The sequence below is a fragment of the Cynocephalus volans genome, chromosome 6 (assembly GCF_027409185.1).
Source record: "Cynocephalus volans isolate mCynVol1 chromosome 6, mCynVol1.pri, whole genome shotgun sequence".
In the NCBI taxonomy this organism is placed as follows: Eukaryota; Metazoa; Chordata; class Mammalia; order Dermoptera; family Cynocephalidae; genus Cynocephalus; species Cynocephalus volans.
In genome coordinates this window covers 43,372,100-43,395,979 of record NC_084465.1, presented here as the reverse complement: position 1 = coordinate 43,395,979, position 23,880 = coordinate 43,372,100, and the positions used below count along the sequence as shown (strand labels likewise).

Here is a 23,880-nt window from a genome sequence, read left to right as displayed (position 1 = left end):
CCTTTGAGTAGAGCAAAAATACCTCAAAAGAAACTTCTTTATCTAACTTTGTACATTTTCCTTCAGAAGAATGAATACTTTCAAGAATGACAAATTCACTGAAATATTAATTCCTAGTTATCCCTATATTTCCGCCATTCTTTTAACATATCCAGTTCAAACAGGTAACTAGCAGTTAGCATTTGGAGATGACACAGGGGCTCAAAGTCTAGCCACAGATGCTGTGCCCCAGCAGAGCCATTGGACTGACGGGACCAGGTATGCTAGGACAAAGGCCATCTTGGCATTTGACTAGGAGTGTTACTAGTCCGCTGCCTTGACACTATGTAAGACACCAAACCTTTGCACAGCTTTTGGGTGTGTGTGTGTGGAAAGGGGAATGGAAGAGAGAGGGAATAAAAAGTAAAACTGAATTTCCTGCCAGCCAGGGCAGCTCTCCCATGCCTGAGTTGGTAGAATGAGATTCAGAGGCACTACATTACTGTCTTAGTCTTTAATCTCTTCGGGGCTTGGCATCTCTAATGAAGACCATTATCAGCATGCACTTACTATATTTACCACTGTTTGCTAGAGCATTTCTAAATCTCTTTTTAAAAAATTTCTTCCACATATAGATATTTTTATAACCCAATTTTCTTCTTAAAAATTTTTTTTACTGTGAAAGATTTTAAATGTCCACAAAATTAGAGAATAATAAAACAAATCCCTGTACACTCATCATCTAGCTTCAATAATTATCAGGAATTTTGCTGACCCTGTTTCACCTAGCTACCCAACTACTTATTTCTAGAGTATTTTAAAGCAAATCTGAGATTTCATATCATTCTACTGGTACACACACCAGTAAGCATTTTTAACAGATACGACAATTTATCAATATAGGAACGGAATGCCTCTATCACACCTAATAAACACAAACAATTAATTCCATAAATTAATTTAAAACCCAGCCTATATTAATTTTTTTCTAATGGTCTTAAAACATGTCACTTATACTTGGTTTCTTTCTATCACCATCCAAACAAGGTCCGTACACTACATTTTGTATCCTGATTTTTCTATTGACAGTAAGGTCATAGAAAAGCCACACCTACATTTAAATCATTGTGCAGGAATGCATGAGGATAGCTTTATTTGCTGAAAACACATTTTGGGAACACAGAATCTGCACAAGCCCGCACAGGCTCTCCAACCACAGAAAATTTCCTACTGAACTAGCAGAGCAAAATTTGGAGCTATCTATGGCAACAGCAAAATAAACTTTATTTAAATGATTTCTTTTTAAACCATATATACTTTCCCCATCTCTAATTGCGAGCCACATGGTCTTGTTTTGAAGTATTTAGGGCACCTGCTACTTGGGCTGTTGGAGTTTTATATTTATGCACACAGAACAGCCTGCAAGGGAAGTATTGATTTTTCTACAGCAGTTACAAGACACTGTGTTTGCAAATGTGGAACGAAGAGCCCACTTTATATTTAGTGAGAATGTTAGTTTCTCTACAAATAGAAAGAAAAAACTTAACCCTGCAGCAAGATGAATGCCAAAGGTGGGATATAGCAGTAAAGACTAACCTCTTTCTTTGCAGACTGTTCTTGCAAGTGTAGGTATAAATGGATTAAATTTGGGGGAAAATATACGACTTCCCCTTTTTCTTGACAAAATATTTTTCGTTCTTCAACTTAGAAAACGAACTAGTTAGAAAATGAGTACTGAAGAGTAACATATTTAAGAAAAGGTATTCACTTCTCACTACTTGATCTTTATTCTTCAAAAATAAATTACTTTATTAAAACTACAATGAGATACCATCTCACATCCATTAGGATGGCTACTATCAAAACAAACAAACAAAACAAAACAGAAAGTAACAAGTGTTGGTGAGGGTGTGGAGAAATTGGAACTCTTGTGCATTGTTGGTGGGAATGTAAAATGCTGTAGCAGCTGTGAAAAACAGAAGGGAGTTTCCTCAAAAATTTAAAAAATGTTTTTACCATATGATCCAGCAATCCCGCTTCTGGCTACATACTCAAGAGAGTTGAAGGCAGGGTCTCAAAGAAATATTTGCATACCTATATTCATAGAAGCATTACTCCCAATACCCAAAAGGTCAAAGCAACCCAAGTGCCATCAATGGATAAATGAATAAAGAATGTGGTATATCCATACAATGAGATATTATTCAGCCTTTAAAAAGAAGGAAGTTCTGATACTTGTTACAACACAAATTAATCTTGAGGACAATCTGCTAAGTGAAATAAGCCAGACACAAAGTGACAAATACTGGATGATTCCACTTATGTGAGGTTCCTAGAGTCATTAAACATAGAGACAGGAAGTAGAATGGTGGTACCAGGGGCTGGGGGAGAGGGGAATGTAGAATTACTATTTCATGGGTATAGAGTTTCAGTTTTGCAAGATGAAGAGTTCTGGGTATGGATGGTGATGATGTTTGCATTACACTGTGAATATACGTAATAACTGAACTGTACACTGAAAAAAGGTATATAACGGTAAATTTTAGGTGTATTTTACCACAATTAAAAATACTTTAAAAATACATGATTTTAATGATATGATAAGGATAATGTTGTGTCCAGTGCTCTACATGCACTAGAGACAGCAGCACAACTCAAAGTTCCAATAAATGGCCCAAAGCCTCTGTCCGTCTCACAAGGGAAGAAGAGAGCCCTGCCTTGTTTTACCTGTGGGGTATAATTTGTACCATTTGGTTTTGTTCCTGTGTTCCCAACCAGACCTCACAGAACTGGGGCTGAAGCATAAAGTAGCAGAGCCCCTGATTTATTCCTGTAAAGATAAAAATGGGCACTTACGGCCCTGTTCACACAACAGCTCCAAGACTGATGTCAGAGAGAAAGAGAAGTTAGAACTTGCTTCCCCCAATTCTGTGGGCTTCATATATACTAAAGAGTCCAAATACTTCCTTACTTAATCAGAAAAAAGTTTAAACTTTCTGTATGTAAATAATCATTATAAAAACACATTTAATACTACAGATGTCAGGGAATTTTACAATTAAAAAATATTTCAAGCACACATAACCAAATGTCTAATAGTCTGTTGACTTATGGTTAAAAATAGCACTGCAAACCTAAGCAGTTCTAGGTCTCATAGGGTTGAAAAGTTGCTCATAGGTAAGTCTAGGGGATATGATGATCAGATTTGAAAATCCTACAGCTTCACGTTCAAAAGCAGACGAGTCACTAAATTACATGCGCTCTTTTCCCCATGTCCTCAACAGAATGGAAAAAACCCAACTCATTTCCAGCATATGGAAGAATTTCAACACTTCTAACATAAACACTGATGATCAAAATCTGATTTTAAAATATCACCCAGTAAAATTTGTATTTCTAAATTAGACCAACTGGACAGTTTCAAGTGGCAAAATGTCTATTTAGTGACACTGGGCATTTCCTTCCCTCAATTTTTTTTTTCTAAAAGTTAGTGCTTCGTACCTATTAAAAAGTATTGAGGATCTTGATTTGTGAAATCATAAAAGCTTACTAGCTTTATTAAAACATGGTGACTTCATCTTTACCAATCTTTCTCTTGGCTCCACATAAATTGAACAAAAAGTTTAAAATGTAAGACTCTAAAACTAAGCTCTTAACAGGTATGAACATTTTTTCTTGTGTCTCCCAAAATAATCTTCATATAGCCAGTGCTTCATGAACTTTGTGAAATTGAATTTATTAGCCTGTTACATTAAAAAATGTAAATTTATAATTACCTGAATGAATCCTCCTTTAGAATTCAAATCCTCAACATAACACATTTATAGGTAAATCAAATAATAACTAATATATTTAGATAATCCTAAGTAACGAGCTGATTTAAGGCCTATCAGGGGTGTCAAAATAATACCCCGAATACTTAATTTTTCTTATGATTTTGTAAAAACATATGTAGGAAGAGAGGCTTCAATATTTCTGAACATTTTCCAATTTTGGCTGTTGTATGACAGCAACAACCTTTAAAATTCACCTAATATTTCGGAAGTCTCAGGAAAGTCAGGACACAACTCTAGGGAAATAATGCAGAAACCAAGAAATGAAGCGAAAATTTATACTCACCCTATACTTGAAATATCATGGTGGAATTTCATAAGCTGAGTATAATGAGCCTCTTTGAACAGTCTTAGGACTGTACTAGAGCTAGTCTTTAGGGCTGGGACAACAAAATAATGGGATAGTGTTGTCTAAAGCAATGCTTTTTCATCTTTAGCTAAGTACATCAGAATCACCTGGAGAACTTGCTAAAACTCAGATTGCTGGTTCCCACACCCAGAGATTCTGTTTTGGTAGGTCTGGGGTAGAGCCAGAGAATTTGCATTTTTAAAAATTTGCTTTTATTTTTATTTTTTTTTAAATGGCATGTAATAATTGTACATATTTATGGTGTACAGAGATATATCTCAATACATGTATACAATGTGTGATGATCAAATCCATCATTACAAAAATTTATCATCTCTCTGATGAGAGCATTTGAGCTTCTCTCTTCCAGACATTTGAAAACACAACAAATTATTGTTAATTGTAGACACCTAGCACTACTGTAGACCACTAGAACCTGTTTTTCCTATCTAGCTGTAACTGTGTGCCTATTGACCAACCTCTCCCTGAGAATCTGCATTTCTTACAAGCTTCCTAGTGATGCTGACACTGCAAGTTCTCTTTGAGTAAACTGTTTAAAGATTACAGACAAAATAGCACATTATGGCAATCAATATGCTGGTGCTACAGAGAATTTCCACATTCCCTACATTTCTGAGGAAAATGGGAAAGTAATTTAACATAAAAATCAGAGGGGTAGAAATATTTTTGTTTTAGAATAAAGACAAAATAGAGGAGAAAAGTATACAGTGACATTTTTAGGGAGACAAAAGGTGCCAGCTTTGTTCAGCAGGCCTTGCAAGGGTCATGGGCCTACATGCATAGCTATGCTGGCTTGGATAAAGATTTACACGGAAATAATCATACATGTTAATGCTCAGATATATCTAAGAGAGTAAAATTGCCACGTTTTCTAATATTCTGGTAACCCAGCTGAATCTGTCCTGGTCTCATAATTTGAGCACTGAAAAGAGTCTAAACAATCACAACTGCTTCCGAATAGCATTTCAGTGCAGCATTTTTTGGAAACCATCTCGCTAAACTATCCCAAGTGCAATATGGACACTATAACCGCTGTGACCTTCTTTTGAAAAAACAAGAAGGACACATAGAATCAACTAAACACAAAGACTAAGAGGAGCACTGTCCAAGTAAGACAAACATTTGATGCTATTTTTGAGTTGGATCTATAGACAGATCATGATTTCTTCTGGCTGATCTTACACAGTGAGAGGTTGTGTTCAAGATGCTTAGTCACTTTTCTTCTGAAATCACCAGCAAGCATTGAACACTGGGCTCAATTATGTCTCCTTCGAATTGCTGTATATATTTGAGGGATATACACATCTTAGCCCAAAATCACTCTGTAACATGAACTGAAGTAAAATGATAATGGTTCTATTTTCAATCACAGAAAACAAATCCTGCCATCTCCAAGTTGTACTTGGTTGAGGCCAAGAGAAAAGATACTTTTGGGTCATTACATATTCAACTCAAATAGGTCAATCACTTTAATAAACCACAAGGAGAAATTAAAATTCAGTCATAATACATACTAAAAACTTGTACAGTTAACATATTAAAAAAGTTATCGATCTCTAGAAAGAGACTCTCTGCCAATGAATTTTAAAACAATTTATTTTCCAAATATTATTCTTTTCTGCGCAACCACATCTGTGCCATCAATTTGCTGGAATAATATGCTCTATCTGCTGTGGCAAATTAACAAAATTGGATTTAACAGTCTCTTAGCAACTGCAGAAGCTTTAAAAATCCTTTGGCTATACTCTTTCTGATGTAGGTCAATGGTTTCAAGGTTTTAAGAGTAGTGATGCTCTTATCATGAAGTTTAATCTAAATTTATTATGATTCATGGCCTCAATTCAGAGTTCTAGAAATTTTGAGTTCTTACAGTCCCAGTTTATGAAAAGTTAGTTCACTGCTAGAAATAACGTGCGTAATGTTGGTGCAATGCTACATTATAAAATTTACCATTAAGCAATAATGAAGCATACAAAGTTAAGGTGATTTTTCAGACAGACATCAATTCAAAGAATTAGTTTTAACCTTATTCAATGCCAAAGTGTCAATTACTTTCCTTAGATATCTTTATTGATTTAGACATTTGGTTTCAAATGCTGTTATTGGTAAATTGTCCTTCATTTGCACACTTAAAAGTACAGTGACGAGCTAGCTGTAAGGTGGAGGTGGCTTCTTTTTTTATCACTTACCTAGGTTTTGCCACATGCTGAAAATTTCACAACCCATTGTTACCCGCATGTCGCCATACCTGAAATAGAACAAAAATCAAACCTGATACAAAGCCTCCAGAAAAAAGATGTATTTTTTATGTCTTTAGGATACAATCTGTCACTCTGAATTAAAAGGCAAGATGTTTTTATTTAAAGATGTTTAATGTACATGTCTCGATGCCTCTAAATCCAATCCTCACATAAATCTTCTAGTAAAACAGATCTGTCTCATAATTTTTTGCTTCTATAATAATTTTAAGTCCTGAAAGACTCAGGGCAAAAAAAAAAAAAAAAAAAAAATGTGTAAATAAGTTCAAAATATTAAAATTTCCAGAAAAGATTGCTTCTTATCCTCTTGGTCATTGCCTCTCCACTGCATTACTTCCAGTTCTAAACATTCTGATTTATGAATCATTTGAACTAAACAGCCCTTAAAAGGCAGCACTTCCAACCTATTTATACATTGGTACTTACTTTTCTAACACCTTTTTCTTTTTGGAAGATGTGAACATTTCCAACTGCAGACACAACTGGTTTATGAAAATGACTGCAAGGTAAAAGTAGGAATCCCAGATCTAAAACAAGAACAAGATATTCAAATACTATGGTGTTACAAAAATATTTACAAGTGAGTAACAGAGTAACTTGGATTTGCTTCAAAAGCTGTAAATGGACAGGGATAGAGTTGAAATAATACTGGCCATGGGTTGATAATTGTCAAAGCTGGAGATGGGTACATGGGGATTCATTATACTATTCTCTCTACTTTTATATATGCTTGAAATTTTCTATAACAAAGAAGTAAACTAATTAAATACTATCTATTTACATATTGCTTCAAAGCTCTATCCCAGATTTCATGAGCTCTCCGGTATATGCTAAGCTGTAGATGTTTGGTTTCTCTTATAACATGTCTGAGAATCTCCAAGGAGGCTGAGGTATAAGACAGATTACTTTATTCTTGAGTGAATTAATTTTTGGAACTCCTTTTAATGTATGGCTTAAAAAAATGCATTTACTTCTGGGGATATGTTAATGGTTTTAAATTCAGACAGTATATAAAAATTCCCTGCCGAGACAAATCTTTTGAGTCTAAGTTTTCTTATACCAAAAATAGAATCAGAAAGACATCAGAATAAAATTCCCTGAAATAAAATTAGCAAAAAACATGTAGGACCTAATAAAAGAAAGCTATTTCTCTATTGACACCATGTAAAATCAAAGACAAATAACAAACTAGGAGAAATATGAATTCACATTTGTTATACATAAAGAGCTCTCACAAATAAAAAAGGATAAAGCCCCAAGCAAAATAATGAACAAAAGTCAAGAATAGACAACTCACAAAATATAAATTTTAGTCAATAAATAGTAACTGATAACAGGTAAAAATGCAAATTAAAGCAAAAAAGATTTTTCTCCTTATCCAATTGTCAAAAAAAAAAAAAAAAGTTGCTTCTTCCAGTGTTGGTGTGCCTACAGGAAAACAGGTGATCATATATAATTGCTACAGCCTTTACCTTAACAATTCCACTAATAAATATTTATCCAAAGAAATAATTAGAGGTACATGCCCCCTTTTATTTTGTAAGAATGTATATAAAAGAGTAATTTATAAGAATGAAATAGTAGAAACTATTAAATAAAAAACTATTAAATAAATATTAAATATTAAATATTAAATAAATATTAAGTAAAAACTATTAAATATCAAAAAGTAGAGCTCTGATTATGAAATTTTGATATATTATTATAAGCTATGATACAGAGAAATACTATGGAACCATTAAAATTCCACTGGTTTTTATTGTATTTGTGCTGTTTTGTGTTTTCTAGTTATCCAATAAGGAAATTATAAAAATTTTAATATGAAAAACAATATTCAACAAAGAATAAGAAGCAAAGATACCAAAAACAGAATCATCATTAAGAAAGGAAGTCAACATAAGTACTGCTCATATTTGTTTATCATTTATCATTTGCCATTTGAAAAATGGTATATCAAGAATTCATAGGCACCTAGGCATATCACATTATGTTACAGATATACAGAGAGTTCTGCCTTAAAGGATCTTACTAATCTTTCATTTTTTTTTCTTTTCATTAATTCATTCTGAATAATGGGGAAATAGAGAAGAAACTAAAAGATTTTACTTTGCAAATGTTTTCTTCATATAAATTCTATTTTTAAAACATTGTATTCCAAGTCCTCTTTATCATGCATAGGAATCATACAGAAAAGAGCAAGAATTAAAATCTATACTACTAATAAAGAACTATCTCCTTTTAAGCACTGTGATTTCCACCAGGTTGATAAGCACGATAGCCTAATATGTTCACAAAATAATAAAAACTGTTCTAATATTATTCATAGTTAAAATTAATGTGGCCCAAGAAAAAGGTTATTTCCTAAAATATTCTGTGAATCTTTTAGCCCAAGCAGTATAGTCATCTAAGTGGATACTTACCTTATAATCAAAGTTTTCATTTAAGAAGTTCTTACGAAGTGCATCTGAGAGGTACAGAACTGTTGTAATAATAACACTAGTGATAAAAAAGAATACATTTTAAGTTGAAAACTTCACATTGCTGAAAATTATTTAGTAGATAAAAATAAAGAGCAACTAGATATAAGAAAACCTCCTTCAGTAAGTATGTGAAGCAGTATTAGATAACTCATATTTGAAATAAAAAGAGATGCCAGCCAGAACGAAAAAAATCTAACACTGAAATCGGGTTCTTTGTAAAATGATATAAAGATTTATGAATTCATATGACTCTGACAGAAATACATTAATATCTTGATGTTTTGTAATGTTTTTAATTTTTGAACAAAGCAAAATGATTTAATACAAACATGACATCTCATACTTGATTATCATGGAAGAAAGCCATGATAAAGAATTTTTACTTTGCAAAAATACAGAAAAAGCAATGGAGCCCAAAGATGAAATGGATAGGATAAAAGGATAGAATATATCGAGCATTTATTAGCCTTTTCTCTGTTCTCCTCCGTTTAAGGTGTTAGAGTGCATGCAAGTGCTACAGAAGGCAGATTTCCTCTCTCAGGGTGATGACTGCCACTAAAGAAACAATTACAGACTGTGATATTGTCTATAATCCAGTACTAAGCTGTGTGAAACCAACAGGGAGTGTTACAGCCATTCAGAGAAAGGGGCATCTCCAGGGCAGGAGAAATCAGGGAAAATTTGACAGAAGGGACATATACAGCCATATGTATCTTGATGGGGAGATTAAAAAAGGATTTGGTAAACATTCTTGGCTAGTTCTAGAGTTCTGTAATTCATTCAAAATCTGCTCATTTTTATAGCTGTAATAGTATTGGTATATTAAAAAAAAGAAGAGTATTCATATATTCAAAATGAATGTATTTCCAGTTTGTTTATTTAATGTTAGATACAGCATTATATTGAAACAAGATAATCCACCGCTTGAACTACTATAAACTAAGCACCGACATATAAATGGTTGGTATTTAAAACCTGGGGCATTTTCTGAGCTGCATGCATAATGTGATGTGATGAGGCCCCAGTTCTCATTATAGGACTTGGAATTGAAGGATGTGGTTGTATTACCCAAGGTAAAATGAAACAGAACAGAACACCACACCAACTTCACCTCTTGGTTATCCTACTGGTAAAATATAGATGAGAAGAATATTTATAGTCTTTGAAGTACATAAATGTTCATTATTGTTGTTATCTGCAGAAAAACTCACTATTATAGCTTTCTCCTGGGACAGGGAAACATTAATAAGGCTAAGGGGTTGGATGCTTGAATGAGGAAGTTCAAGGTGACGAAAGGGAAAGTGAAGGAAACCACCATTTCTCGGTATCTGCTCTACCATGAACAGGCATTGTGTTATAGGCATGTACATTTTGTATATGTCACTTATGCCTTTTAACCAATCTTACTATGAAAGTTAAGAAAAACTTACGAGACTGAGAACTCCTATGGTTTTAGACCCCCAAATGGCAGATATCATCAGTGAATTTCATATCACTCATCTTCAGTTAATGGTGTGAAGTGGCAATTTTCCACAGAAACTGGCAAAATCAATGATAACTGAAGAAATATTGAAGTTCCCAAAGTATTTCACTCAAGCTTTACTACATGAAACTAAACCTTAATTATCAGAAAATGAAATGCTATCAGGCAAGGAAGCACTTCTCTGCCTAGCATCTAGTATAAGATGTACATTCTAGTATAAGCGCTAAGTCTAAAAAAGAAAATTTTGTATCCTTAACATGTGGTTATTAGCACAAAGTTTCTGCTTTGACATTCAATGGTGAAATATGCAGAGTCCCACTACACCTGAGTTTTAGATAAAAATCCACCTTCTGGCCCACAACTCTAGCTTGGATTGTTGTACAGAAACAGTAACTTCCAGGGTAGTGAGATGTGACAAATCTGGGATTTAGACTATTGGGCCTAATATCCTAGACAAAGAGGTTATTCCATGGCAAAGATTACCAAATTGTTATTTATATGCTGGGTTCCAAACACACAAACAATATTCACAGCTTCTTTGAACTGCACTTGCTGGTAAACAACATTGAACCTCTCTGGCCTTCCTATGGAACAGTGGGTCTCAACCTGGGCTGTCCACTGGCATCACCTGGGGGCTTTGAAAATACAGATGTCTGGATCGCATCCCCAGAGATTCTAATGACTGGTCTGCAGCACAACCTGGACATTGGGCTTGTCAAAGCTCCCAGGTGATTTTTAAGTGTACCCAGAGCCGAGAACCAGTGCATCTCAAACTTTAATGGGTACCTGGTGATCTAGTTAAAATGCAGAGTATGACTCAGGAAGCCTGGCATGGGACTTGAGAGTCTGCATTCCTAACATGGTCCAGGTGATGCTAATGCTGTTGGTCTTTTTCACCCTTTGAAAAAGAAGGGTCTAGAGAGGCCTGAGTTAGAAAAGATATTTGAACAATGAATGAAGGAAGACATTCTGCTTCAGCATTCTCCCAACTTCCAGAATGTAGGCTGATTCTAATGGTTCATTAGTGGGGCATGCAGTCCTTATTTCTAGATTGAACACCTCACCCACTTACTAGGACTGCTTTATCCTTAGGCACAATGAGGCACAGGGCCTACAAGCCTTTCAGGGGCTTTGGAAAATACTGAGACATGAAAAAAATGTTATGGAACCAATTAGAACTGTGAAATGAAAACTAAAAAATGATTAATTACATATCCACAGAAGGTAACATAATGAATTTCATTAATTGTCAAATTTAATATTTATGTGATTTTTGTATATTAAAAAAATTATGGGTTACTTTTTATCATTTTACAAGAATTCCTAAATATACATAAATGCTGAGAAATCACAGACAATCAAAATTAAATGATTTACTCAGGACAGTAATTTAAGAAGCAAATTAAAAAATGCCTTTAATCTTTTTTCTTCAGCAAAAATATATCTAATGTGGTTTGTGGGTCTATTTAATGTTTGATATGATGAGAAGTAGGGCCTCCAAAAATAAGGCTGCCCAGGGATAGAAAGATCTTAAGATGACTCTACTTCAAACACTTCTCATTTATGCCTGTAACATTCAGCCCAAATTAGAGAGGCGGCTCTCAGAGCTTTCTAGTGACAGCACTAAGACACTGCTTCCTAGCACACAGGTCCCCAAGTCAGCAAAAGGTATTCATACATTACTGCTCCTTCACTAGAGTGAATACCTGTGGAGTTTAGGGGCCTTTCCTTATTTGTTCCAATTTATCCAAAACAATGTGGTGCCTCTGGTTTTTCATTGTCTTACTCGTGACTCAGTGTCTGAATACGGGGATATTTCAAATCTCTGTGCTCCAACTCAATAGCCAAGAAATGTGTGTAATCTGCTACCACAAATGGCCAAAGTACTGACTTCTGCCACAGAAATGCAGACACAAGGATCATTTTTGACAACCATAATCTATGGGCACAGCATGATAAAATTTCTACATAAAAAAGGAATCGGTGTACAGGAAATCAAAGTTATTGCTTGTGGTTTTCCAGTTGCCACCTCATTCTGGGATTTAGGAATTATCTTCAGGCAAACTTATTTCTCTCTTTCACCCCCCATAGAAATCTCATCTCCTGTAATTTGTTCTTTTGAAAACTACCCCCGTCTGATAATCTGTTCAAGCACAATCCCATCTCCAAAAATCATACACGGACAAAGAGAAACACCTTTGTGGATGAACCGGGTATCAACAACATTGAAGTTTACATGAAAAGTTTAGGAACTCTAAACCTGGAGAACAACAACTTCTCCTCAGCCTGGTGGATTAATTGGAGGCAGCAGAAATCAACACGAAGACATTTAGAGTAGATGAAAATCCTGGACAGCCATCAAGGAAATTCAAGGAAGCTAGTGGCCCTCAAACTTCGGTGTGCATGAGAATCCCCTGAAAGATGTGTAAGACTCCATGGCCTCACCTCCTCCTATGGCTTGGTGTGTCCATGATGGGGCCCCACCAGGTGATTCTGATGTACCCGATTGTCCTTTCTCACTTTGAGGACTGGTGTTACAGATGGAAGAGAACGTAGGAGGGTTGCAGCTCAGAAACAGTATCTGGGGAATTTGGCCTTGTTTACCACTGGACCACCAAGGGACTAGCCTAGAAGTGTCTGTGGACTGACTGTAGCCTCACGATGACATCTGAGTCTATGCTCTGTTATACTTATTTGCCAGATGAGATAATTCTAAAATGTGAAGCTTGTAAAACTTTTAATACTTTTTGAGCTATTTTGAAGGACAGACTGAAATTAGACAGGCAAAGCTGATCCAGGTGGAGGCCCAGCATCAGCTACCACTCAACTTTTCAGTATCATTATCACACACCACACTCTGCCTCCCTTTCTGTTACTATGGATACATTGTCAATGCTCCTAGCTAAGGTAAACTTTTCTTTGTATGCACTAGACCAGTGCTACTCTATGTGTGGTAAGCTTCCTTCATTGAGAAAGTCTTACCACAAAAAACAGTGCCAACAGAACCCCACTGCGTGCTTACACAGTTGATTTATTTTCAGGTGCAAGCTCATCATGAACAGGTAACAGATAGTTCTTGGACCGGCACACATAGCAATACTGTACTCAGTCCCATTCCAGTTTGCCTACCCGGAGACATTGTTCCTTCAATTATCCCTGCTTTCTTTAGCACCACCAATATTACTGTCTTTATAGGGCCATTCCTGGTAGTAAATCAACATGCTGTAATATCCTATATTTTAAAAAGAATCCTAGTCCTCATATCTTCTAACACATATAACCCTATTTCTCCACTCCTTTTCATAGCAAAACTGCCTATAATTACCGTTTGCAGTCTCTCAGCTTCTATCCACTCTTGAATTCACTCTAATCAGGCTTTCACCTCCACCACTCCACTGAAACAGCACTTGTCAAGGTCACCAGTATCTACCACATTGCCAAATTTCAGGGCCCACTGTCAGTCCACATCACCCCAACCTTCCAGCAGCTCTAGATACCCCTTCATTCTTGAAATACTTTCTTCACAGGATATTATACTCTGCTGGTTCTCATCTTACATCATGGGGCTGCTCCTTTTCAGTCTTCTTTACTAGATGCTTCTACATTTTCTGACCTTTGAAATGTCGGCATGTCCCAGGGCTCAGTCTTAAGTCTTTTTTCTCTTTTCAGTCTACACTGTCTTCTTTGGTGCTCTGATTCACCTCCATGGCTTCAGATCCTGTCCATATACTGATGATCCTAAATGTGCATCTCCAGTCCCGATCTCTTCTCTGAGCTCCATACAAGCATGTCTAGCTCTCTCTTCTGCATCTCCACTTGGATATCTAACAGCATCTTGAACTTATGTTCAAAATATAATTTCTCATTTCTCTCATCCCCAAAGCTACTCCCTTTGGCTCAGGCCAAAAATTTAAGGGCCATCTTCAATTACTCTCTTCTCTCCCACCCATATCCAGTCACGTTCAGGTCTTGTCATCCTTATCTTCAAAGTTGATCTTCTCATGACCTTCATCACTATCCACTCGTCTTAGCCATCATCATCTCTTACCTAGACTGCTTCAGTCAACTGCTAACTGGTTCTCCCTGCTTTCTCCTTTGTCTCTCTATTCACCAATATCTGGGCCGCCTCTTCCTCTCCCAACCTGATCTTTACTGGCTCCTTCCCTCCCCACATTTCAGCCACCCTAAAGGTCTTCTTTCACTTCCTTGAGTGTGCCATATTCACTCTGACCACAGGGCCTTTGCATATGCTTTTTCTCTTGACAGGAACATTCTTCCTTTGCTGTTTGCCTATTACCTCCTGTTTTAACTTGCAGCTCAAGTTTCACTCCTTCATGAAAGACCCATGCTACTCCAGCTCAGAACAAAGTTCCTTTCATAAACACCCTCATGGATTTGTGGGCTTGATTTTTACAGTTCTTACTTTACACATTAGGTACTAGAAAATATTTGCTGAATAGATGGGTCAGTGAATGAATGGATGACCTCTGCTATGAATCTTTGATTTAACAAATCACTTATTTCCTATATGGGTCTCACTTGAAATCTAAATTGGTTTGTGTAAGATATGTTCAAGGCCAACATGCACACAAGATAAACAAAATAAGGACCTGAAATTTCAAATGAAGGGCCAGGGAGTTTTTACTTTCCTCAGCAAGCAAATGTGTTAAGATTTATCTTCTTGAAAATATGTATAAAGCTGTGACTTTATTTTTGTACTTTATTTCACAATGTGTATGGGAAGGGGGTGGAGAGAAGCTTGTCTCAAAGTGTCCTGTATTTTTGGTACTTAATTTTCATCTTCCTTATGTTCTTCCTTTCTCAGATTGAGCAGTTGTCTTCATCAAAAGCATCTACCAGGAACTTGCAGTGGGGACGAAACAGCTTTGCAGCAATCAAGAAAGAGAAGGAATGTTTCTTGCCCTTGCAGAATTTAGACTGGACACACTTGCTACATTACACAGTATCAGACATTCAAGTGGAAATAAACAAAAAACCACACACATCACCAGGTGTCTGGTCACAGATTTTAGCAGGAGTTCAAATAAAACTGGAAAGCTCCAGGATTTGGGACAACACGGTTTATGGATAAAAGTTAAAGGCAATTAATTTACTTGAAAATACAGGAAGAAAGGACCGACACATTAAAAAAACCCATTCATTTTGAGGGATGAGCTACTCGGTTGAGTTTAAGGGTGGGGCAATGGTGACTTCTTGGCTAGCTGCTATCAATTTGACATGTATTAAACACACAAGTGGGTTAATAAAAGTGAAAGTTTGGATTAAAAATGCCTCTTTGAGAGGCTCTGATCAAATGTTTGTGTAAGAAAGTTAATACTATGGAAAAAAATGTGATTAACTTCTGATACACAGATCCAACTCCTGCAACTTGCTTCTATACAGTTTAGCAAAGTGTGATTTTTTTCTTTCCAGTGTATGCTTGTTAGCATATTTAAAATATATGTAACATCTCTCAGAAATATACTTTTCTACTAACATTTTGCAGGTTAGTATTTTTCACAGATAAAGCACAAATAATTGAGGGCTTATTTCTGGGCTGTATGCATTTATAAAGCAAGACAAATCTCATATGCTTTCATAATTTGAATGGGCAATGGTTAGGGACTCTTAAACAAGGAGAGGAGCTGGAAGGAGAGGCAAGTAGAGGAGTATGCAGCAGACAGTCTGTTCCAACTGGGCAGGTGTATCCCCAGACCCTGGAGTCCTGTCCATGAACTTGTAGCCACCAGCCATTACCAGTGGAGAATTAGTACCAGACTCCTATCAGCACTCACTTGGGTGGCAATGGAATGATATTATGGCATTTAGCAAAGGCTGATGGCACTTTTCTTGGGTTTGCTATGGGAGGAATCTTCTGTTTAAATGTATTACACAGAGCTCATCTCTAACAAAATCATGTTACTATTTGGTTAACACTGTAGATGAAAATCCTCAATATTATGTGTTTACTCAGAAGCACAATCTATACTTCTCAGTTTACTGCCCACTCGTGTCACCATGAAGTCTTCAAGAATGGGGTAGAGATTTTTAGGTGGGGCAGAGAGAGACAGTATTTAATATCACAAAGCCACATTGTTGTCATGGTTTTCAGCAAGCCAAGCAGAGCCTGTGTGTACAAGGAACAAAACGTCAGCTTGAATTTCTGCCATTAGACATTCCAATTCAAGCCAAAATATCCCTCTGCATACGGGGCAGGCAGAATGACCAAATGTTGAGGCTTTGTGTTGATGATGTCCACAGCCTGGACCCCTTCCTATCTGGCTCCTAGGATCACCTTATAGCCCTCTCCAGATACCCAGAATGTTTGCTCTTTGGTAATAAGTCCAGAGACTTGAGCAAAAGAGCCCACTTAAATCTGTAGTATCCAGACAACCAGATGAATAGACATTTGATTCTATTCACAGATATCAAACTAAATATGCTAAATTCTCGAGAGAGCTATTTCAGTAGTCTCAATTAGTCTTCAAAATGAAAAAGCTGCTTCTGTACTTATGTAAAATATAATATGCCATATTATACTATTTGTTACTTCACAAAGTTTTTAACACATCATTTGTTAACACCTCCAAGTCTATAAATGTATACTGCAGCAGAAGCCATATTCAGCATATCTAACCAAAACAGAATCCTATGTTCCTGGGGCTCTCACCACCATCATACCTGGGCACCTGGGGAAGACATAGGGTGACCTTGGCCCATGGACAGAGGCCTAGAGAGAGAATCCAACCTTCGCCCTGAGCATGAGGGTGTTGGTGTTTGGAGAAGAAGCAGCAGCAGGCAAACGTGGGCTTGGAAAGTGAGAATGCTAACAAAATAGGGTAAATAGGCTTGAAAGTGAAGATCAGGACAGTTTTCTAGAGAACTTCGTCTTCATTCTGTATCTGAGACTATGAAGACAGGAAGTGGAGAGAGCAGGTAAATCCATGACGCTGTCTGCTCCGGGAGCAGCTCCTGCCATGCTGACTGCCCCCTAATCTCCTTTCCTAGCTCTTATTCCCTCAATATTACCCTCAGACCATTTTAATTTCTGCTGGATAGGGTTTAATATAAGATAACGAATTCTATCAACTCCTAGAGATTCAAATATCAACTTTATATCAATAACTCCCCAAATGTTTGTATCTAGTTCTGAGCTTTCCTCAGAGCACTATTTCCAGCTTTGTACTGGCCACACCACTTGGATGAATAAAAGGAACTTCAATCTTCACGTGTCCAACTCAAGGGTTATTTCTCATTCCCAGTGATCAGCACATGGTAGGCACTTAATGTATTTTGATGAGTTAAAAAGAATTAAGAAAGAACAAAAATGACTCAAAGGCCCAGCAACAAGGAATTGGTTAAATAAACTATGGTACATCCATTCAATAGAATGAATATTATTCAGCTGTAAAAAGAAATATATATATAAAATAATGAAGGGCCTTCTATCTATTAATGTAGAAAGACTGCAAGGATTTTTAAGTGCAAGAATAATGTGTAGAACGGTGCATACGTTATGCTACCTGCTAGGCTCTTCATAACACTGGAAGGATATGCAAGAAACAAATCAAAGTGGTTACTAAGGTTGAGGGCAGGGGTAGATAAGATAGGTGGGAATGGGACTTCTCAGTGAGTATTCTGTAGCATTGTTTGATTTTTAATATAGTGAAAACAAATGATTCAAAACAAATAGTAACAATTTTTTTAAAAGACTGAGAGAAGTTAATTCAGAGGCAAAGGAAAAGAACCCTGGGTCTTGGAGGTTTCAAAGTTAAGATGAAACTTTCTCTTCACTTAAACATTGAGCTGCAATTATCATCAACTTAAATGTCTTACTTGTTGGCAACCAAGCGCATAACAGTCCAGTCCTTTGGAAACATCTCTGGGCGTATCAATATTCGGAACACAGTAAATATTTGCAGCAGGAAATCCTTGAATAAGGGGAAAACAGATCATTTTACTGATTTATTATAGCTTTCAATACACATACACACACAGTACTATTGTTACCATTTCCAAAGTAAGACAGGAACGAAGGGAAACATACTGTAATAGTTTACCAGGGAGAAGAAACACCACCCTTCCAATTCCCAGCACCCAAACCCACTGGCTTGCTCCCCTTCCGATCATTCCCTTTTCTTTTACTTTCTCAGGCACAGTGGTAATGACTTTTCATTTCTCTTCACAAGCTCTAAAAATTGAAGGTCTGGAAATAAGATGGAAAACTTGCGATAAAAGATTAGCAAGCAAACATATTCCCTTTCTTCTCTTACAGTGTCCTGAATGTCAGAATTTTTCAACCCAAGAGAACAATAAGCAGTCCTGTTCAGTTCTGCTTTCCTTTAAGTGGGTGTCAACATTAGAAACTTATGTTTATCAAAAAACAGTTTATACAAAACCTATGTTTCTTAGAGAGTGTTCTTGAGATGCGGTATTAATGGGATATGTGCAGGTTTATAAAATCTGAGTGAATTTTCCTGAGTGTGCTATGCAGAATAGATGCAAATAAGGGTGTGTGCTAAGCTGAGCACAGTGACAAGTGCTTAGTAGCTGTGAGAGTGTCAAGATATTCCTCACAGAGCTGCCAGAGGGCAGTGGTATTTACCAAGATCTTTAAACTGATCACCCAGAAACGCTCTTGACAAGAAGCTATGCTCAAATATGAAAATATCTCTTCTTTAAACATCACAAAAGATAGGGCCAAACATGCTGTAGCACATGATACTTAAAGGGGAATCAAGGAGACAAAGTACCACACGTAATGAGAGAAATGGAGCTTTCCCTACTCAAAAAAGCACTGGCTCAATCTAGCTTTGATTTAGATTAATTAACTAGAAAACATAAAGATTGTTTTGTAACCTTAAGTGATTCTAGGAAAATATATTTCTTTAACGATCTGATTGAAGGCAACAGTATGGCATTGCTTAAAAAATAAAAAAGCAACCCAAAACACGGGAGTTTTATTTATCAGACCCAACAACACATTATGTTAAACATGTAAGCTTCTTGAATACAAGATTATGGTTGTCACTCACATCAACAGAAGATAGAAAGATAGAACCTAAAAATTGAAAACCATGTGGTAGCTTTTTGTTTTTTCACATACTCTTAACGGCTTTGATCAAACCCATAAATATTTTGACAGAAATTTATTTTAACTCCTTTGGCATCCACACACATATGTTGATATGTAGTATGCGCCACGTGGAAACATGCCCACTAGGTCATCTGTCTTTAAATGGCCAGACAGATCCTGCCCATATCTCCAGAATCACCAAAAGCAGAGTTTCTCAAATGTATTCCTCCCACAGGTCAGGTCATTTTGGGAAACACTTCATAATCTAGTCCTACCTTGGGATAGTAGGTCATTAGCATACTAAACGGTGAGAAGCCCTTTTTAATGCATTTCTAAAACTTATTCTAATGATTTTCAGTTGATCCTTTTGGGTACCTCAGACATAAATATATAATCTCTACAAAAAATAAGTTTGCATTTATCTTTCAAAGAGTGATACCCCACTTGAGTTTCCTATCTTGCTGCATTTGCTTAGATAGATATTAAAGAAAAATCATGAAAGTGGGGTGTCATTTGTTTTTCATAGTCTACAATTAGTTAGGAAGGAATAACTTAAATAAATTCTTTTTTTGGTGGGACTTTGGGGGTCTTTATCAAGTGACACTTTAGTGTCAGTCTATGCCAGGAACTGGGGATGGGGGGTGACCCCAACCCCCCCTAGGTTTTCCCCAACTTGCTGTATCAGAGGAAGGAGGCAGGAAGCTGGCTGTCCTCTAAGCTTGGGAAGTTAGGCTAGGGCTGGGGTGGGGTTGTAATAACAAATAAATTCTAAGATACTGAAGTTTCATTTTCTTGCCTCAAAACTTTTAACAGAATTGGAAATTGGAGGCAGAACCCTTAGTGGTGGTGTGTGTACGTGTGTGGGGGGGGGATGGGGGGTCGGAGGGATTGTGATGTCAGTTGTACACAGAAAAAAATTAGATGAAGTATTGGGTACAGGAGGCAAGACATCTAGTTCTGCTAGTTGGGCACTTTTTTTTTGTAGTTCTAGAGACAAAGAAAAAGTTAATCCAGGTGTAGGAGCTAGGATAGATAACCTGTGTCTGAACCATCGCATTTTCCTATTCGTATTTATCTCACAAAATAAAAGGCTGTGGTAGCATGTGACATTGTACCAAAGCTTATGTATGAGGGTACTTCAAAAAGTTTGTTGAAAAATAGAATTGATAGATAATACAAATATTTCCATGAACTTTTTGAAGTACCCTCATAATGACATAAATCTTTACTTTCCCCAAGAAAATTTTTCAGTGTCGCAAGTAGCTTTCTACAGTATCCATTCAAGCTTCATTTACATTTTTAGAACCAAACACATTTATTTGTAGAAACTGTATAATAAAAATAAAAATGAAAGATTATACCAAGAATCAGAACCTAGATTTTAATCCTGGCTCTGCAATTAAAGCAGTTCAATGACCTTGGCAATTTATTTAACCTCCCTGGAACTAAGCTCTCATACTCTGAAAATGTGGAGCAAAGGGAGAGAGGGTATAAGGAAAGGCTGGTTAATGAACACAAAATCACAGCTAGATGGGAAAAATAAGTTCTAGTAGTCTACAATGGTGCTAGGCATCTATAATTAACAATAATTTATTGTATGTTCTCAAATGGCTTGAAGAGAAGAGCTCAAATGCTCTCATCACAGAGAAATGGCAAATTTTTTGCGATGATGAATATGCTAATTACCCTGAATTGATAATCACACATTGCATATACATTATTGAAATATGACTTGGCACCCCAGGAATGTGTATAATCAATATGTGTCAATGTAAAAATAAATTTAAAAATTTTAAAAAGGACTGTTGTAGTTAGAGGAATTAAAAAAAATTAATATAATCATTTATTCATATAGTACCCCCAAATTTTTCTTATTTTTAAACTGCAGGTTAATGTTTCATCGGATCACCTTGTAATAACACAAACCCCTTCCACTTTGGTACTTACATGTAATTTAGTTCAGCCAAATGTTTGTCAACTGCCACGCAACTGGTTTCATTTCAGATTCTGTTCTAATATTCGAAACCACTGAGACCTGAATGCTGGATTTTTTACCATTCCCTTCTTTCCTATCCCAAATACAGTCATATTTCCTTGTCTGTCCTAAGTAGGAGAGTACTTCAAAAAGTTCGTGAAATAATAGAATGAGATAATACGAATCTTTCCGTGAATTTTTTGAAGTACCTTCTTCTTTTCATCACTAGTCATTTCAGTAATTAAGTGCTTTGCATAGATAGGTACAATTATTTTGCACATATAACCAATTTTTATAATTTAAAAAAGAACATTGCCATGCCTGTAATAGTCTTGTTTACATAGACACAGAAGTAAGTGTTTCATATGACACCATTTTAAAATCGGCAGCCTGGGAGCAGTTTCTGTTTACTGCATGTAGCACAACATCATTAACTGAACTGTGTTACTGGTATTCTTCAAATCAGGGTTCACAACAAAAAAGAAACAGGAAGGTGCTACTTTTTCTGCAGTGTAAGAGGTTCAAGTGAGAAAGTTCTTATGAAAATCTTCTAAAACAATAAAAAGTCCTATATTCAAATAAAAATGAAAGCAGGAGCAGTTGTTATGATTTTAGAAATTATCATTAACGTTTATTCATTTACAAATATTGGGTACTAGGCACTGCGTCAGATGCTGGGGACCTCTGGTAAGGTAAGATATATTCTATTATTAGTTCAAGCAATAAGTATTTATCCTGAGGTCAATATGAGGACACTGAGGGCTTTTATGCAGATGTAACAGAATCAAATTTGTGTTTTAGAAAGATTTTCTGTCTGTACCACAATATTAAGATTGGCACAAGACAGAAATTTGATTTATAAAACAGAACAGGTAAGACAGAGAAGGAGGAAATTCTGAGACCATGAAACATAAGACATCCAGAAAATAACGCATCATGAGGCAGGCAGACAGACCAGCACATTGTCTCCTTTCACAAAGAGCAATGAACAGAATAGCCTACTAGAAAAAATTTCCTTTACTTATGATTTAGGCTTTCATCAGATGTTATTCTAAAAATTTGCCACAAATTTCAATGTAATACCTTCGATATGGGGTTTGAATTCAATTAAAAGGTATTAATAATCATTATCACACTGAAATTTATACCCTTAAAATGTAATCTTTACGTATTATGAAAAATAACTCCTAAATGATCTTAAATCTTTGACTGTTACAGAACCATTTTTCTGTAATTGATATATTCAAATAAAGACAATAAGTCAAAATAATTACATGAAAAAAGATGGCTTATTAAAGCAGGCAGAAATTTATTAAGAGGGTTTATTCATTCGACAAAGATTTAATGTTCTAGGCTCTATGCTTAGGACACAAAAATGTGGTCCCCACTCTCAAGGAGCCCATAGTCATCAAAAATACAATGAAACAGCAAATAATTATAGTGCATTATTTCGTGCCATCAAAGAAGGGGGACTGTAGCCTGTGGAGGCTTCATCAAGAAAGGGATAGTTGAGCTGGATTCTGTAGCATGAGCTGAAATCGGAGAAGAGATTAACAGGGGTACACATTTGGTAATGGAAATGAGGTGGTGGTGGAATAGGCACTTCAGGTGGAAAGGAAAAATGATTCAGAGGAATTAAAAATTATATGTATCATTTTTCTTTTTAGGAATAAACACGTAGTTTTAAGTGACTGGAGTAAAAGGTGCTTGGAAGGGGGTGGAGGATAATGAGGCTGGAAGGTAGACTGAGGATAGGGATGATGTGACAAAGAGATAGGACTCTGTCCTGTAGATAATGGGAAGGACTCAGAGTTTTAAAGCTGGAACAAAGTTGGATTGAGGCTTGATCAGATATGATTTTTGAAAGCTATGGGAGACAATGAAAAGTTATAACAATGCTGTACTTAACTTCCAGAACATGTATAATCTCACACTTACAGCAAGATCCCCACAGTTCTATATGAAAAGTCATAATCAACAAAGAACAGAAGTCTCACTGCTGTATATACATGAAACACCACGGATATGGACAAAACTTTAGCCTCCGGTATAAGGTGGGTGTATAATAAAACATTAGTGACTACAGAAGGTGAAAGAAAAAAACTTAATCACTACCTAGCGTTTGCTTTCGATCATTTAAAAATAACGTCATGTTCTAGAGAAGGAAAAAATGAAACAATACAGAGCAGCAGCCCTCAGGTCTTCAGTCCCACACACTTGCGTCCTGATACTATGACTCACGCCACTCACACACAAGTACCTGTGGACCAAAGAGAAGGATGGCTGCTCAAAAAGTCAGAAGCCACTTCAACAGTAACCCTGGGGGCATCTGGGTACTTCAAGCATGAATGGAGTTTAAACAACAGTAGTCTTAGAACATACTTGAGAACTACATACTTTCAAAGTTCATTATGATTTGGAGAACC

At 36.2% G+C, this 23,880-nt stretch overlaps 1 protein-coding gene across 1 annotated transcript in view; it reads right to left on the bottom strand.

The window, feature by feature from the left end:
• The window catches only part of DOCK4 (dedicator of cytokinesis 4), a 433,780-nt gene that overhangs the window by 66,784 nt on the left and 343,116 nt on the right, over positions 1 to 23,880 (bottom strand). The window contains exons 27-30 of the mRNA XM_063098749.1: positions 18,240 to 18,334; positions 8,861 to 8,936; positions 6,867 to 6,967; positions 6,372 to 6,430 (exon numbers count right to left, since the gene is read on the bottom strand). Of these exons, the coding sequence (XP_062954819.1) occupies positions 6,372 to 6,430; positions 6,867 to 6,967; positions 8,861 to 8,936; positions 18,240 to 18,334 (331 nt within the window). The remainder of the gene's footprint in view (positions 1 to 6,371; positions 6,431 to 6,866; positions 6,968 to 8,860; positions 8,937 to 18,239; positions 18,335 to 23,880) is intronic.